Here is a 16,508-nt window from a genome sequence, read left to right on the forward strand (position 1 = left end):
TTGAATTTGTTCTGGGTTTGGGGACTGTGAAAACACCCCTGGTGACATGTCTGGTGGGGTAAGTGTGTGTGTGTGTGTCAGAGCTGTGTGTAAGTTGACTATGCAAACCATTTGGGATTTTCAATACTTTGTTTCTTATGGAAACAGGTGATGCAGTCAGTCTCTCCTCAACTCTTAGCCAAGAGAGACTGGTATGCATAGTATTTATATCAGCCCTCTGATTACAATGAAGAGCAAAAGGTGCCGCTCTGTTCTGGGCCAGCTGCAGCTTAACTAGGTATTTCCTTGCAGCACTGGACCATACGACTGGACAATAATCAACATTAGACAAAACTAGAGCCTGCAGAACTTGCTTTTTGGAATGTGGTGTCAAAAAAGCAGAGAATCTCTTTATTACGGCTAGACCTCTCCCCATCGTTACAACCATTGAATCTATATGTTTTGACCATGACAGTTTACAATCTAAGGTAACACCAAGTAATTTAGTCTCCTCAACTTGTTCAACAGCCACACCATTCATTACCAGATTCATCTGAGGTCTAGAATTTAGGGAATGATTTGTACCAAATACAGTGCTCTTAGTTTTAATGTTCAGGACCAGTTTCTTACTGACTGATAAATGCACTGGATTGTGACCTGACTTGTTTACTAAATAGAGGCGGCAGTGGCATGGTGTATTGGGGTGTGGCTTTCAGTTAGTTATTTTTGGCCACCCATTCCATGAGTGAAGGTCATGCCAGTTGGTGATGGTGTTTGCATGTTTAGGTAAAAATACAAATAATGTCCCGTTTGCAGAGGTGGGTAGAGTACTAAAAATCTAAGTAAAAGTAAAAGAGATCACAATCTCACAGTAGATTGTGATTTACTCAAGTAAACGTAGCCCTCTTAAACTACTCAAGTAAGAGTAAAAACATTTTTTTAAAGGGGGTGGTGGAAGTGTTCATTTAAAAAAAGTTTCCGGTCACAGAACTTTTTCAGTACTTGTTACATATTTTGTGTGATAATTTTTATTTTTTTACACCTAACTGACGGCAAGAAGAACAACAACTTAGTGCAATTTATTTTACATAAATGTATTGTTTAAGCCTGCCAGCACCATCTTGTGGACACCAGGAAAAGTGGCGACTGTTAGCAGCAGCTAACGGGATCCTAATAAAAATGCTAAATTGCAGATGTCCTCCAGTACAGGTCTTCTCCAATGAAGACTGACATTTAAGAAAATCTGTAGACTGTACAGTTTATTCAAAGTTGTTTTAATATCTATCAATGTGCTCAATTTCATAAAAAGGTAAATGGTACTTGAGACATCTGAATAATTTCAATAGCATTCATGAGAGATATTTCATATTACAAGTACATGTGATGGTGAATGCGTACTAAAAACATTTTACTCGAAGTGTGACGTTACATGTTTAACTCAGAATTAAATGTTAAGGAGGATCAGGTAAGTGTTACAACGATCCATATCGAAATGTCACTAGTCTAGTATGCAAATCAGACCCATTTCAGCATGAGATTAAACATTGAGGATTGTATTCAGGTAATAAATGAACAGTGCAGATATCAATTGCCATAGTAAACTCAATCCTATTTTTCTTGCCAAGGTAGGATTTACCCTCTTCCGAACCTCTCCACTTTGAAGGATCTTTTCTTGGCTGGCTGGGCATTTCTCCTTCCCCTCAGTTGTGCCGCTGCAAACACAACTGTACATGTTACTACCTACCTCTGTCTGTTTGGAAGACTGTCTAGTAGAGATGATAAAACAGGATATATCTGATTGGGTGGTCCTGGCTCCACCGTGCCTACATGGCTGGTGTCTGTGTGAGCCTGAGAGAGATGATCTTCCTGTCATTGCTGTGTAGTGATATGTTACGTAGTGCTGACAAGCCGTGTGTCGCCAGGGGGACTTTGGGACTCAGAAGGAGGCAGCGTGGACCATCAGCAACCTCACCATCAGTGGCCGGAAAGACCAGGTGAGTCTGTCACACACATTGCAACCTCTATCAGATAGACTATTGACTTAGACATGGACAGGTACGGGGCTGCATTGCCATGCCAGGGCCTCTAGAGCTGGAGCGTTCAGACCAGTGAGTTTATGAACTAATCTAATGCCAGTGACTGAACCTGCTTACACAATCATAAGTGTCAGCAGTGATTTGTCAGAATTGCTTACTGCTGTCTTCGTGTTTGTGTAGGTGGAGTACTTGGTGCAGCAGAATGTAGTCCCTCCTTTCTGCAGCCTGCTTTCAGTGAAGGACCCCCAGGTGGTCCAGGTACTCCTAGACGGCCTCAAGAACGTCCTCATCATGGCCGGGGACGAGGCCGGCACCATCACTGAGATCATAGAGGAGTGTGGAGGTGTGTGCCTGCATATTCTCATGATGGCTAAAGGAGGAGGTACTGTGTGTCTGAAGTGAATTGTTGCTTTCTGATCTGCTTTCCGCTCAGGTCTGGAGAAGATTGAGAATCTGCAGCAACATGAGAATGAGGACATCTACAAACTAGCCTTCGAGATTATTGACCAGTACTTCTCAGGCGATGATGTGAGTTGTAAATCACACACAGTCCAGTGCTTCTGTTAGGAAAATGTAGCACCAGACATGTGACCTGCAGCGTTTTCATTAACAGACCCATATGCATTGGGTGCGTAACCTGATTAGGGCGTCCACCCACGGTGCTCAGAAATACAAGGTAATTCATCTTAACAGAACATGCAACGGTGTGCATCCTTCTTACTAAATTCCGATGCAAACTTTGAAGAAGTTAGAATAACTGTCCACATGAACTTTTCCTCAGACAACAAGACCAGTAACAAACAGCAACATCACTAGCCTGTCAATCTACTATCCACCATAGTAGAAAAGTTGACCTATTCTATTGGTCAGCTTGTCGTTCTCTACGAGAAATAAATAGCCTTTTCTAAACACTCTGGGACAGTTGTGGGACGATAGATCATCATACAACAAGTAGGTGTCGTGACCATCATTAATCTGATGTCTGTGTTTAAACTATGTTTAATTGTTACTCGATTGAAATTAATCATGTAACAATTAACTCATTAGACATTTGGTGCACCACGGTAAAAGTTGTTTAGCGAGTTGCTGTCTCCCGACTTTAAACTCTAAAGATATACAGACATCTCTTACATCAATAACAGTCGATTATTAATGTATTATTATTACCTCCTATCAGTCTCATTCTGAACGTCGCATACTCCCTGATATCTGACAGAACCCTAACCTCATTGATGAATCAGAAATACACATTGGCTTAGTAAATAAATAATACACACTTACATGGGATAAAAGTCCCTAGTGAACTGACACCATATGACAGCTTGGTACATAATGGGAGGGGAGAGAGTCAACTTATCGTACATACATTTTGGAAGCTGCGCTCACGGAAATACGTATACTTAGCACCCTAACCACTGCTCATTCAGATTAGAAATGCAATATATATTTACGCCTAGATGTGTTTCTCTGTCTCAGAAACCAATCGATCCGTCTATGGGTAGTGGCTTGATGTAAGGCTCTGATTATCCACCAGAGGTCATAATGTCCTTAGTTGTAGAGCTTCTCTGGTCTTGGAGTGTTCGTTAGCATAGATACTTCAGACGTACCAATGGTTGTATGGGAGGGATTCTTCCTTCCCATAATTCCATTTTGTGACATTCACCTTGCGCTGTATGTCGGCTGGTCTGTAGAGTTTAAACCATTCAGCAGTGTAGCCACCGCTCCACGCTGCCTGGTCTCAGTACAACGTTTCTAACCATTTCAACGTGTGGGCCGCGACCTCGCCTCTTTTTGGTCTTGTAGTTTTAACCATTCATGACGTTCGGTTTACACCATCCGTCTGCTTGGTCTGGTCTGTTAATTCTTAGCGAGTCCTTTTAAGCACTCTGGCCAAAGGGGCGTTCCGTCATGCTGACACTAACTCTGAGCTCACTTGGACGTGGCTACTGACTGGGCACAAGTTTATATGAAAAACAATTCATTTAGAAGGCTAAAATCACATTGCTATCTTCACAGAATTATTCTCATATTTAATCATTTTATACCACATTTAGATGTAAACTTGATACATAGGACGTAAATTACTTTGTCATACCGTCCTTGACAACAAAATAATAAACCATATGGAAGGATTGTTCTTTCGATCCTGTCTTACCATTGATAACATTCCTATTTAATGAATATTGTTCCGAAGTTGGACGTTTTTAGAGGTTTTTTTTTGCCGGCAAAAGTCTCTCTGAAACTCCTTTGTTAGTCTTCCAATACTGCAGGGCAAGAAAGAGTTTCTGCAAACTATTTATGACCGGCTGTTAAGTCATAAAACCATTTGATGTTGTAAACTTGCTGTGGGGACTTGCTTCTATTCAGCCACGCGCATTCGTGAGGTCGGGCAATGATGTTTGGCGATTAGACCTGGCTCGCATTCTGCGTTTCAATTCATCCCAAAGTTGTTTTATGGGGTTGAGGTCAGTACTCTGTGCAGGCCAGTCAAGTTCTTGCACACTGATCTCGACAAACCGTTTCCGTATGGACCTTGCTTTGTGCAGAGGGGTGTTGTCATGCTAAAACAGGAAAGGACCTTCCACAAAGTTGGAAGCACAGATTTGTCTAGAATGTCCATTGTATGCTGTAATGTTAATAAGATTTCCCTTCACTGGAACTAAGGGGCCTAGCCCGAACCATGACAAACAGCCCCAGACCATTAATCCTGAAACCGAGGACAGACATTTCTACGCGCTTCACCGCCTGCCCACCGTTGAAGCGTGCTTTCTTTACCAGTTGAATTATACTCAACAAAAATATAAACCCAACATCCAGAAATGTAAGATTTTACTGAGCTACAGTTCATATAAGGAAATAAATCGATTAGGCTCTAATCTATGGATTTCACATGACAGGGAATACAGATATGCATCTGTGGTCACAGATACCTTTAAAAAAAGTTGGTATCTGGTGTAATCCCCATTTGCTGCATGCAGCGCGACACCTCAACCTCTGTATTGAGTTGATCAGGCTGTTGACTGTGGCCTGTTGTCCCAATCCTCTTCAATGGTTGTGTAAAGTTGCTGGATATTGGTGAGAACTGGACCACGCTGTAACACACATGATCCAGAGCATCCCAAACATGATAAATTGTATGGCTTATGGTAAAGAAATGAACATTAAGTTATCTGGCAACGGCTCTGGTGAACATGCCAATTGCACGCTCCCTCAAAACGAGACATCTGTGGCATTGTGTGAGACAACTGCACATTTTAGTGGCCCGAGCGCAAGGTGCACCTGTGTAATGATCATGCTTCTTGATATGCCACGCCTGTCAGGTGGATGGATTATCTTGGCAAAGAAGAAATGCTCACTAACAGGGATATAAACAAATTTGTGCACAATTTTGAGAGAAATAAGATTTTTGTACATATGGAACATTTCTGGGATCTTTTATTTCAGCTCAGGAAACATGGGACCAATACTTGTTGCGTTTTTTATATTTTTGTTCAGTGTAAAAATTGTAGTTCTTTTTAATTGTGGCCATCTAACTGTTTTTAACATGTGATTGGAATTTAGAATTGTTGCGCAATGATTGGACTCCAGCAGCAATGAATGAGCTTGTCGTGGAAATTCTACACCAGGGACAAAGTCAAACTTAAAGGAATCTTTGTTTTGTTAATTTGAGAGGTTCCAACCGACTCAATGCACCAAGTACACATGTTGATTAGGAGCTCCTCTGGGGCAGTCCCGTTAGATCTCTTTTATATACAGACAAGTTATATTTGCATGATTTAGCTTATTCATAATTCATCATTAACGTTTGCGTCATTCATGTGACAGACCAATACCTCACAAGGCTTCTTCTCTCTGAGCTGAATTGCAGATACTGCCAAATTGCAGATTTTGATAGTGATGATTCGTTCAGTCACTTGCGTGAAAACACAGAAAACGGTTATTAGAAAAGCACAAACACAGAACACAGAAATTCATAAATAGAAAAGCACCAACATAAAATGTTCCATCACAAGCTCTTTGAGGAGCTGTAGCAGCAGCCCTCTTGCTGTCTGACAGAGTTCCCCCTCAAACTAGCCTTAAACTAGCCTCACATGTGCTGTGCGCGTGTGATAAATATTAGGACACATAATGACTAACACAAATACACACGTGCCAATTTAATCCCACTAAATTTAGCAAATTAACCTAGATTGATTTTTAAGCATGACCAGTCAAATGTATTCCCATAAATGAATAGGCTAAAAAGCATTGTTTTGCAATGGAATTCTACCTTTTCTCCTGGACAATTGGTCGGCACCCATGTTTATTTATCGTCTTTTAGCAGCTAACAGAAACGCTGACACACACACATCCCTCACCATTCCTCTTCTTTGTCTCTCCTTCTTAGATTGATGAGGATCCCAGTTTGATTCCTGAAGCCACCCAAGGAGGGACCTTCGACTTTGACCCCGCCTCCAGCCTGCAGAAGGAGTTCAAGTTCTAGGAGCCAATCCATCCAGCTTCACTAGTACTGTCTAACCAACCCCAGACATTCATCCATCTATCTCTCCTCCTATCTGGCAACCTAATACAGAAGGATTGAACCCACCTACTACCATCACTATTACTCCAACATGGCAACCCACCTTGCGATTGAAGGATTCACCCACCAACTCCACAATACGCCACCTCTGCACTGAAAAGGTTACTTAAAACTACCACCTGCCACCACAACCTGGCAACCCAACACAAACGGGTCCAGGTAATGAATCCAGCACCAGTACAATCTGGCCACCCATGTGGGGAGGATCTCAGGCAATCTTAGCAAATGCTTTGAAATGTCACGTGAAAATCACAAAGGAAGAAAAAGCCTTTTGAGTCAGTATTTTTGAATTGCCAAATGTCACAACTACACACTCGCACAAAAACACACAGTTGAAGACACTTGGGAATAGTTTCTTTGCATATTTGTTTTAGAAAACAATATCACGATACTGCGGTATCGGAAAGGATACTGCGGTATCGGAAAGGATACTGCGGTATCGGAAAGGATACTGCGGTATCGGAAAGGATACTGCGGTTTATTTTTGTGCTTCACCTCTGGATTGTCCCCTGGTCGTGGACCTTTGCTCGCTCTCCCTCTCCCTTGATGTCCGAGTGCCCCCAATTAAAGATGTTTACCTCAGAGCGAAACCATGAACAGGCATGGACCCTGTCCTCGTCCCCAAAGTCCTAGGACAGGAAGAGGCGGGATTAAGGCAGGGAGAGGTTTTTAGGCAGACTGACGAGACATTTTGACTCATATTATTTTATTTTTTTGCTTTTGACTTCTTGAATCATGAGTTATGGATTTTTATTTATAAAAAATACATGTAATTAAAAAATATATAATGCTGCAAAACTGGTTCGTATAAGTATATAATTGTTTTGCAATTTTGCTCTAATTCAGGGGAGAGCAAAATAAAAAAGCTTAATTTTGAGAATGGTAGAGGACTAGGGCCCAAAAGCTCATTTTAACATGGGCAACTCCATTGAAGACTTTCACCATTTTAAACCAAGATGGTGGATAAATAAAGATGGGTCACTCAGGCTGTTTACCATTGGAAAAAATGTAATGGGGTGGCTCTCCCATAGACATCAATGCGTAGCAGCTGAGTCTGGTCTACTTCGTTCATTGACTGCCATTGTAAAAAGAGAGAGTGGGATGTCTCGCTTCTAGTCAACTGGGTGGGACTTCTTATTGGTTAAGGAAGGCTCACATAATTCCATCTAGGTCATCAGCCAATGAATTGTACTCGTGAGTAAACATTCCATAACTGCAGGTGGAAGCCAACCTTGGCTTAATACCTGTTCAAACAACACACCACAGGTGGCAGTATGCACCCTTTTAGTTTGTTTACAAACTCATAGAAGTATTAGAAAATGTACTACTTCAAAATGGAGATGGCCTCAATGGCGCTGCCCATTCTGTCACAGACGCCATAATGGGACCGGTACAATGATGCAATGTCCACGAGGAAAACACTGTAGCCCTGTTTCCCAGAGGACATGAAATCCTGCTGCAGAAGTGATGTCACTTCCTGTGCAGAGCAGGTAGTGATGACATTGCTTGCATTAACTAATGGTTGTGTGCCACGTCATCGACTGAAAGATTGCTGTAACATATGAGTTGGTTAGCTGATATGTAAAATACGTATCCAGACTTTGTAAGATCTGGAATGCATCAGAAACACCTGGTCAGAAGAACACACCCACTGTTGGGAACTCCAACAGAAGAGTTGACTGAAAACTAAAACAAACCTATATTTGGCAACAACAAAAAGAGTATTACCTCATTCTTATAAAAAATGTGTTATATTTTATGTTGAAATAGAAAAGATTGCAAGGTTTGTCTTTTTCTGGTCCAGGTATAGAAAATCACTGAGGCCTCTAGTGGCTAAAGGTCATTAGAATGAGCAGAGCCATTGAGGGCTTGCACAATTTTAATGTAGTCAACTGGGTGGAACTTCCAACTTCATTGGCTAAGCCCTCCTGGTGACCCTGTTGGAGTAATGTCCAACTGGGTCATCAGGAGGGATCAGCCATTTTGAAGAAGAAAATTGACTATTTAAAAAAAAATTGAGATTGCCTCAATGGCGCCCCCCGGCCGCCGCGTCCAGGAGTCCCCCATCTCTAGGTCAAGTATGTGGAGCCTCCAGGTTTACTATTTTAACTTGTAGATTTTCTTCTGTCTTATGCACATGTCTGAGTATTAATTCTTCCTCTCTTCCTGCCGGAAAGAAGACCGGACTAACAGAGGATAGAACACGACCTCTGACCTATACAGAACTTTATTTTTATTTTTTTAAATGAGGTCACAGTTCATAAGCTTCCTGAATGTGTATCTCTCTTAAACTCGTCTCTTGAGAATATATAAATATATATTTCCAAAAAGCCTGTACAAAGCTGCTGCAGCTGAAGTCATTGTTGAAACGGACTCACTCTGCAGAACGATAACATTGGCTACTTATTGTCAAAGACTGACGGGGAGGTTGTTTCGTTTGTCGTTTTTCATTTTCATTCAAATGTTGTTGTTTTTTTTATTCATAATGGGTTGTGATGACATGCTGATGAACCTGGTACAGTTACGTCTGTCTGTAGGGACAGACTGTGTCTTTGTACCGTCCAAGAGCCAGTCCGTTTGTTTCCAGGATCTAGGAAGTGTGAGGGCTAACACAAACCCCTGGTCCCTTGTCTGGACTTATGTTCCTCTGTTATGGCCCATTCAAACAGCGCACAAAAAAAGCCGGTGAAGGATTTGTAAGGAGTGGGTTTGGAAGAGGGGGGTTTTCAAAGCAGCCCAGGCTTGTTTTGGAACGAATTGTTTATTACTGATGAACTAAACCCTAGAGGGTGTCGTGAACTATCCCTAGACGGACCGAGCCACTTTAAAGAATTACAATTCCGTTGTCTTGTATCAGAAAACGATACAAGCTTATGTTTGTTGCAAGATTTTTACTTGCCAGAGAAAAGTTGTTTTTAAAGAACTTAATAAAATGTCAGTGTTTTGGCCTTAGTTTCATTTATACATTTTAGATAGAAGAATTCACTTTTAAGGTGGCTTGCTGATGCTTTCAACTCTTGTGCACATTAAAGACGTGAGTGGAAATTCATTGTGCCTTTTTCTTGTTTTTAATTTCTACGAAACAAAAAAAATTCTCAACGACAAATGTACTAATGAAAAAATAAACAAAATGCTAGAAGCTGTTGGAGCATCCAGAATGGGAGATGTTCTTGTGGTGTCTCTCATATTGCTGGAGTCTGCCACTAGAATAGTCAATGCTGCGCTCTGCTGAAGAGAGCGATTTGTTCTACTCCTATTTTGTTGTTTGATAATTGTAACCCATTTTGACACATCACTCCTCCTTCCACCTACAGTGTCTCAGAAAGCATTTATACCTGTTTCAAAATGGATGAAATCAACAACATTCTCACCCATCTACACACAATACCCTGTAATGACCAAGACAAGGAAATACTATAATCTAATTTACAGAAATATTCACACCCCTGAGTGGTTATGTTAGAAACACCTTTGGCAGCGAATACAGCTGTGAGTTACAGCTGTGAGTTACAGCTGTGAGTCTTTCTGGGTAAGTCTCTTAAGAGATTTTCACACCTGGGAAGTGCGACATTTGCCCATTATGCTTTTAAAAATTCTTTATTCTGTCATTGTTTGTTGATCATTGCTAGACAGCCATTTTCAAGTCTTGCCATAGATTTTCTAGCTGATATAAGTCAACTGTAAGTAGGTCACTCGGGAACATTCAATGTTTTCTTGGTAAGTTACTGCAGTGTATATTTGGCCTTCTGTTTTAGGTTATTGTCCTGCTGACAGGTGAATTTGTCTCCGTATCAGCTGTAAAGCAGACCGTGATGTTGGATTTGCCCCAAACACAACTTTTATCGAAATGAAGTTAATTTCTTTGCCACATTTTCCACAGTTTTACTTTAGCGTTTTATTGCAAACAGAATGCATGTTTTGGAATATTTTTTATTCTGTACAAGCTTTCTCATTTTCACTGTCATTTAGGTTAATATTGTGGAGTAACTACGGTGTTGTGGATCCATCCTCAGTTTTCTCCTATCACAGCCATTCAACTGTGTTTTATAGTCCCCATTGCCCTCATGGTGAAATCCCTGAGCGGTTTCCTTCCTCTCCGGCAGCGGAGTTAGGAAGGACGCCTGTATCTTTGGTTGTGTATTGAGCCACCATCCAAAGTGTAATATCTTCCCCATGATCAAAGGGGTATTCAATGTCTGCTTTTTGTTTTACCCATCTACCAATAGGTGCCCTTTGCGAGCCATTGGAAAACCTCCCTGGTCTTTGGTTGAATCTGTTTGAAATTCACTGCCAGACTGAGGGACCTTACAATTATCTGTATGTGTGGGGTACAGATGTGGTAGTCATTCAAAAATCAAGTTAAACACCATTATTGCACACACAGTGAGTCCATGCAACTTCTGTGACTTGTTAAGCACATTTTTACTCCTCAACTTACTTAGGCTTGCCATAACAAAGGGTGTGAATACTTATTGACTTGACATTTTAGGTTTTAAAGAATTTGTAAGAATGTCAAAACAATTCCACTTCGACATGATGGGGTATTGTGTCACATTGTGCCAGTGTCACAAAATCAACATTTTAATCTGTTATATTCAGGCGGTAACACAACAAAATGTGGAAAATTCCAAGGGGTGTAAATACTTTGAAGACACTACATTCACCTCACCACAAACAAACCCGTCAATGCCACATTCTGCTAATCAATCAGGGGATTTTGATTATGACATCACTTCCTCTCATCTCATCCTTAGGACATGTTCTCTGTACTACTGATCCTAACCAAAATAAATGTGCTGTTAGCCATTGGATCCTCACTGCTGCAAGCTTTCTGATTGGTACAATAACATCAAGGTGTATTGTCTGTCTGGAAAAGTTGGTGAGAGATTCTTATTCCTAAAGAAGTGACTCTGCTCTCATGTATGTAATTTAGAGTTGCTGTACATGGTACCTGGATAAATATACCTGACACATTTGCTCTCAAATACTTAAGACCAATTAAAAAGTAATCCGCTTTACTGAATATACGACTAAAGGTTCTATTTTAATGTAACTGTATATCACCAATCCCTTCAGTCTGGTAGTGTCAACACTTCAATCTGGAGTAGTAATCATTGATTTAACTTCCAGGGAGAAACTAGAACCAGCAGGACTGTGGCTAAATAAGGAGACCACCTTGTGGTATAGAAGGATACTGTATCTTCTGTCAATTGTAAAAATGAGTGGCACTTGTGGCATTGCTGTGGGGGAGATTAGTTTAATGTAAAATACATGTCATTGTTACAGTGAGTGTAAAAACAGGTGGATGATCTAATTGGGTTTTTGTCCTTTTGATAAAAGTAGCCATTTAATTCCAATCTGCGATTCTCAAGTCCCATTGAATAGTTTCCTTCATAGTGAATGTCACAACTGTTTCTATATTCAAATAGCCTACTGGCATGATGCATACTGTGAGACAGGGCTAGTTAGTGATAGGAGCACAGTTAGCTTATGAAAAGCCTCACAGGTTCCCTTTTCTCCAAATGTGTGTGTGCCTATTCTTTACCTGTTTGTATATGAGAGCCCATTCCTTGTGCATTGATCTGTGTGTGTGCCTATTCTTTACCTGTTTGTATATGAGAGCCCATTCCTTGTCCATTGATCTGTGTATTTGCCAAAATGTTCCATATATCCTTGTGTGTCTGAGTTCTCCCTCAGCGCTTTTTGATGAGTGTGGCCAAGGAGTCCAGGGCCTCTTGGAGCCCCAGGCCGTTGTGAGCGCTGCACCCCTGCACCTCCCAGTCTCTATCCCAGCACTGCCCCAGCCCCAGCCCGCCCGTCACCTCCTGGAGCCCCATCGCCTCTGGGAGGTCCATCTTATTAACCAGCACCATTAGGGGGACCCCCCTCACCCTCTCATCCCCCAGCACTCTCCCCAACGCCGCCCTTGCCTCCCCGATCCGTACCCGGTCTACCCCGTCCACCATAAACAGCAGGGCATCGCATTCCTCCATGTGGTCTCCCCACTGGGCACGCATGCCCCCCTGGCCCCCTATGTCCCACACGGTCAGCTCCGGGCCAGAGTCCAGCTCCAGCGAGCCCACGTTGAAGCCTACGGTGGGGGTGGTGTGCGCCAGCTCGCCCCTAATAAGGCGGTGGAGGAGGGTGGACTTCCCTGCCCCGTCCAGGCCCACTAGAACCACTTTGGCCATGTGGCTGTGAGACTGTCTGCACAGGGCCAGACCCATGTCAGACAGGACTTTGAGGTTTTTATGAAAGATGAAGGTTTCTGCAGATCTGTGATGGTTGGAGTCCATCTAAGCTTGTCCTTTAATAGTCCAATGAGTGGAGCAGATCAGTTAAACATCAAGACTTAGAAATGAATCATCACATCTTCAGTTATCAGCAAGGTCCTGATTCCTCTTTATCGTGTTGGTCTGTGAGTGTGTAATCCAGCTGCTTACCATTACACCCTTTGTGCTGAAATGGAGGCTCCTACAGCACAGCCGAATGTCACTGAACAGTCATAACCAAGTGAGATATCATCTAGTTATTTTCATGTGTTTGCATGCAGCTTTCTAAGCCAGCGCTAGCTCCCATTGGACTAATCAACCCAGCTGACTGGGATCTCAATCACTGGGGATGGTAACCATGGCTCTGGGTTACACCTGTGGCAGTTAAATAATTAAATTAGTTGATGAGAAGTTGATTGTGGGTAGTTTATTTTCAGAGCTACTAAAATCAGAAATGGGAGATGGAGGTGCAATATGCTGACATGAGCGGCAACAAGATGTGTTGCTCCCGGGTGGCGCAGTGGTCTAGGCTCTGGGTTCGCGCCCAGGCTCTGTCGTAGCCTGCCGTGACCGGGAGGTCCGTGGGGCGACGCACAATTGGCCTGGGTTAGGGAGGGTTTGGCCGGTAGGGATATCCTTGTTGTGTTTCGGAGGACGCATGGCTTTAGACCTTCGTCTCTCCCGAGCCTGTACGGGAGTCGTAGCGATGAGACATGATAGTAACTACTAACAATTGGATACCATGGGGGTAAAAATCAAACATTCTTGTTATCAAACAAACAGAAGGGCACAGCCACTCTGACCAAGGATCTGTATTAAATGTACCTCTGTTCTGACCCTAGATTAGAGTGAATAGAACAGGAAACGCCCACTGAATCAACTGGGTTGCGTTCAGTACGTTCAATTGAACGAAAACTGCTATATTGTCACTGATCCCTCCGGAACTTTCATTACGCACACCTGTCCCCTATTCCCACTGATTAGTACATGTATAAGTGTGCCCTTTGGTTTCCATTGGGCTGTCGACCTGTGTTGTGTGTTTTGAGCTTTCGTGCCCTTGTGGATTGCGCAGGTTATTACGGGTCTCGTCCCGTGTGTTAATCATTGTGCGTGTGTATTTATTCAAGGTACTCCTCGCTCTTTTGTTTGGGTTTCAACCCTGTGTTTTGTGTACGTGTTTGTTTGATCTTCATCCCTGTGCCTTTACACGGCTCGCCGTAATTTGGGCTAAATGAAAACCCTATTACGCATTCCTGCGCCTTTCTTCCGAATCTCTTCATGTGAACGTGACATGTACTTAACGAACAGTTGAAAAACAGGGAGGTGGTGGGTTGGGGAACGCTGTTAACATGGCCACTGCCCTTTAAATACGTCACTCATCGCTTCAACCCACACCTTGCTACAGCCACGGAACGGGAGCAAACGTATCTTAAAGTCTGTTAGAGTACGCAAGAGAACGTTTTGAGGATACGTTCAGTACAAAACATTCCACAAAGTAGCAAATGTTCAAGCTTACTGAACAAACCTCTAACCCCCCATGATTAACTGAGTGATCAAGAGAGAGAGATCAGGCTTCTTGCAAAACCTGATTTATGAGGATTATGGCATCATTCATGTTTGGGGGGTGTTAATTTTATGGTCGCTGCGCAGCTGTGCACGACTCCATCACCGTCATTGTTTGCAGACGACACGACGGTGGTAGGCCTGATCACCGACTACAATGAGACAGCCTATAGGGAGGAGGTCAGAGACCTCTCCCTCAAAGTCAGCAAGGCAAAGGGGCTGATTGTAGACTACAGAAAAAGGAGGGCCGAACACGCTCCCCTTCACATCGACAGGGCTGTAGTGGAGCAGGTTGAGAGCTTCAATTTCCTCGGTGTCAACATCATTTAGGATCTATCATGGTCCACACACCAACAGAGTCATGAATGGTGGGACCTTAATTGGGGACGACGGTCTCGTGGAAATGACTGGAGCGGAATAAGTGGAACATCAAACATGTTTTGAATGTGTTTGATGCCATTCGCTCCGTTCCAGCCATTATTATGAGCCGTCCTCCCCTCAGCAGCCTCCACTGCCCAGGAGGCTGAATAGATTTGGCATGGGCTCTCAAGATCCTCAAAAAGTTCTACATTTGCACCATTGAGAGCATCTTGACTGGCAGCATCACCGCTTGGTATAGTAACTGCTTGGCATCCGACTGCAAGGCATTACAGAAGGTAGTGCATACGGCCCAGTACATCACTAGGGCAGTGGCCTCTATACCAGGCGGTGTCAAAGGAAGACCCTAAAAATGTTCAGACTCCAGCTAGTCAAGTCATAAACTTTTATCTGCTACAGCACAGCAAGCGGTACCAATGTACCAAGTCTAGAACCAACAAGACCCTGAACAGCTTCTACCCCCAAAACATAAGACTGCTAAATAGTTAGTCTGGGTAGCTAATGGTTAACTATTTAACAATCTGCTTTGACCCTTCGTGCTGCTGCTACTGTTTTATTATCTATCCTGTTGCCTAGTCACATTATCCCTACCTATACAGTATGTACATATCAACCTCAACTACCTCGTAGCACATCTACTAGCTACTGGTACTCTGTGTATATTGCCATGGTAACACTCTTATTGTTGCAGGTTAATACTGTTGTATTATTCCTCTATTTTCTCTCTCTCTGCATTGTTGGGAAGGACTGTAAGTAAACATTTGACTGTTAGTCTACACACGTGTTGTTTACCAAGCATCTGACTATATGTATCTGTCTGTTTTTGTTGATGTTCTTGAAAAAAATGATTCAATTTCGATTTATGCCAAAATGATCTAGACTTGTGTCTAGTGTTTGTCAGGCCAGACAGTGCTCTAGTGACCTTCGCCCTATTTATTTCATAGGAAAGCGACTGTCTCTGCAGCTCTGAATTCAATTGGTCTTGCTGAATGTTGACAAGTCACATCATTTGTTGTCTCTCACTTCCGGACACTCTGCATTAAAACAGTATCAAGTTTTTTTTTAACCTATGTCTCAGGTCACCTGATTTAGAATTGACCACAGGTAAGATCAGTGTTTCACAATCCATTCCTCAGGTTGCACATATTTGTTCTAGCCCAACACTAACCCACCTGATTCAAATAGAACTAGGTGATTAGTTGGGTTTGTGCTAGGTTAGAATGAAAATGTGGACAAATTGGACATTTTGACATAGGATGAGCTACTTCTGTACTGCTTAGCAGACTTGCCAAATATCAGAACTCACAATCAAACTGATCATGCAATGTAATATGCATTTGATGTATTTTGGACACTTTTTGGGGGACCAAATTTGGTATATAGCAGCTATAGTTGCACATTTTCAAACAATATATTTTCAAGACTCGTGCTCAAACAATATGGCAGCTATGAGCTTGCATGAATGATTTTTCCTATCCAACAGTGCCACCATGTGACCAAACTGAATCATACTTTACAGGTTAGCTAGACTCATCCATGAGCATGTGTGCCAAATTGCATCACCCTGAGTACAACAGATCAAGAGATATAAGCATCTGTCAATTATAGCGCCACTGTTGTAATGTGTACTGCCCAGTACATCACTGGTGCCAAGCTTCCTACAATCCAGGACCTACAGTTGAAGTCGGATGTTTACAT

General features: G+C 42.4%; 2 protein-coding genes across 2 annotated transcripts in view; one reads left to right on the forward strand and one right to left on the reverse strand.

The window, feature by feature from the left end:
* Window positions 1-9,646, forward strand: part of LOC110520522 (importin subunit alpha-4) — a 28,245-nt gene extending 18,599 nt beyond the window's left edge. The window contains exons 14-17 of the mRNA XM_021597906.2: window positions 1,902-1,973; window positions 2,196-2,358; window positions 2,449-2,543; window positions 6,403-9,646. Coding sequence (XP_021453581.2) covers window positions 1,902-1,973; window positions 2,196-2,358; window positions 2,449-2,543; window positions 6,403-6,498 — 426 coding nt within the window. The 3' untranslated portion in view covers window positions 6,499-9,646. The remainder of the gene's footprint in view (window positions 1-1,901; window positions 1,974-2,195; window positions 2,359-2,448; window positions 2,544-6,402) is intronic.
* A 2,201-nt stretch (window positions 9,647-11,847) lies between these two features.
* LOC110505427 (ADP-ribosylation factor-like protein 11) lies at window positions 11,848-13,349 on the reverse strand. The gene is made up of 2 exons (XM_036964604.1): window positions 12,203-13,349; window positions 11,848-12,142 (listed from the first exon to the last, which is right to left on the reverse strand). The coding sequence occupies exon 1, from the start codon at window positions 12,891-12,893 to the stop codon at window positions 12,291-12,293; it is 603 nt and encodes a 200-aa protein (XP_036820499.1). The 5' UTR covers window positions 12,894-13,349; the 3' UTR covers window positions 11,848-12,142; window positions 12,203-12,290.
* Window positions 13,350-16,508: the final 3,159 nt, after the last annotated feature.

Source organism: Oncorhynchus mykiss, chromosome 3 (genome assembly GCF_013265735.2).
Source record: "Oncorhynchus mykiss isolate Arlee chromosome 3, USDA_OmykA_1.1, whole genome shotgun sequence".
NCBI lineage: Eukaryota > Metazoa > Chordata > Actinopteri > Salmoniformes > Salmonidae > Oncorhynchus > Oncorhynchus mykiss.

What these genes read in the sequence shown, in the direction of transcription:
- LOC110505427 (XM_036964604.1), bottom strand. Translation starts at nt 12,893, where the DNA reads ATGGACTCCAACCATCACAGATCTGCAGAAACCTTCATCTTTCATAAA.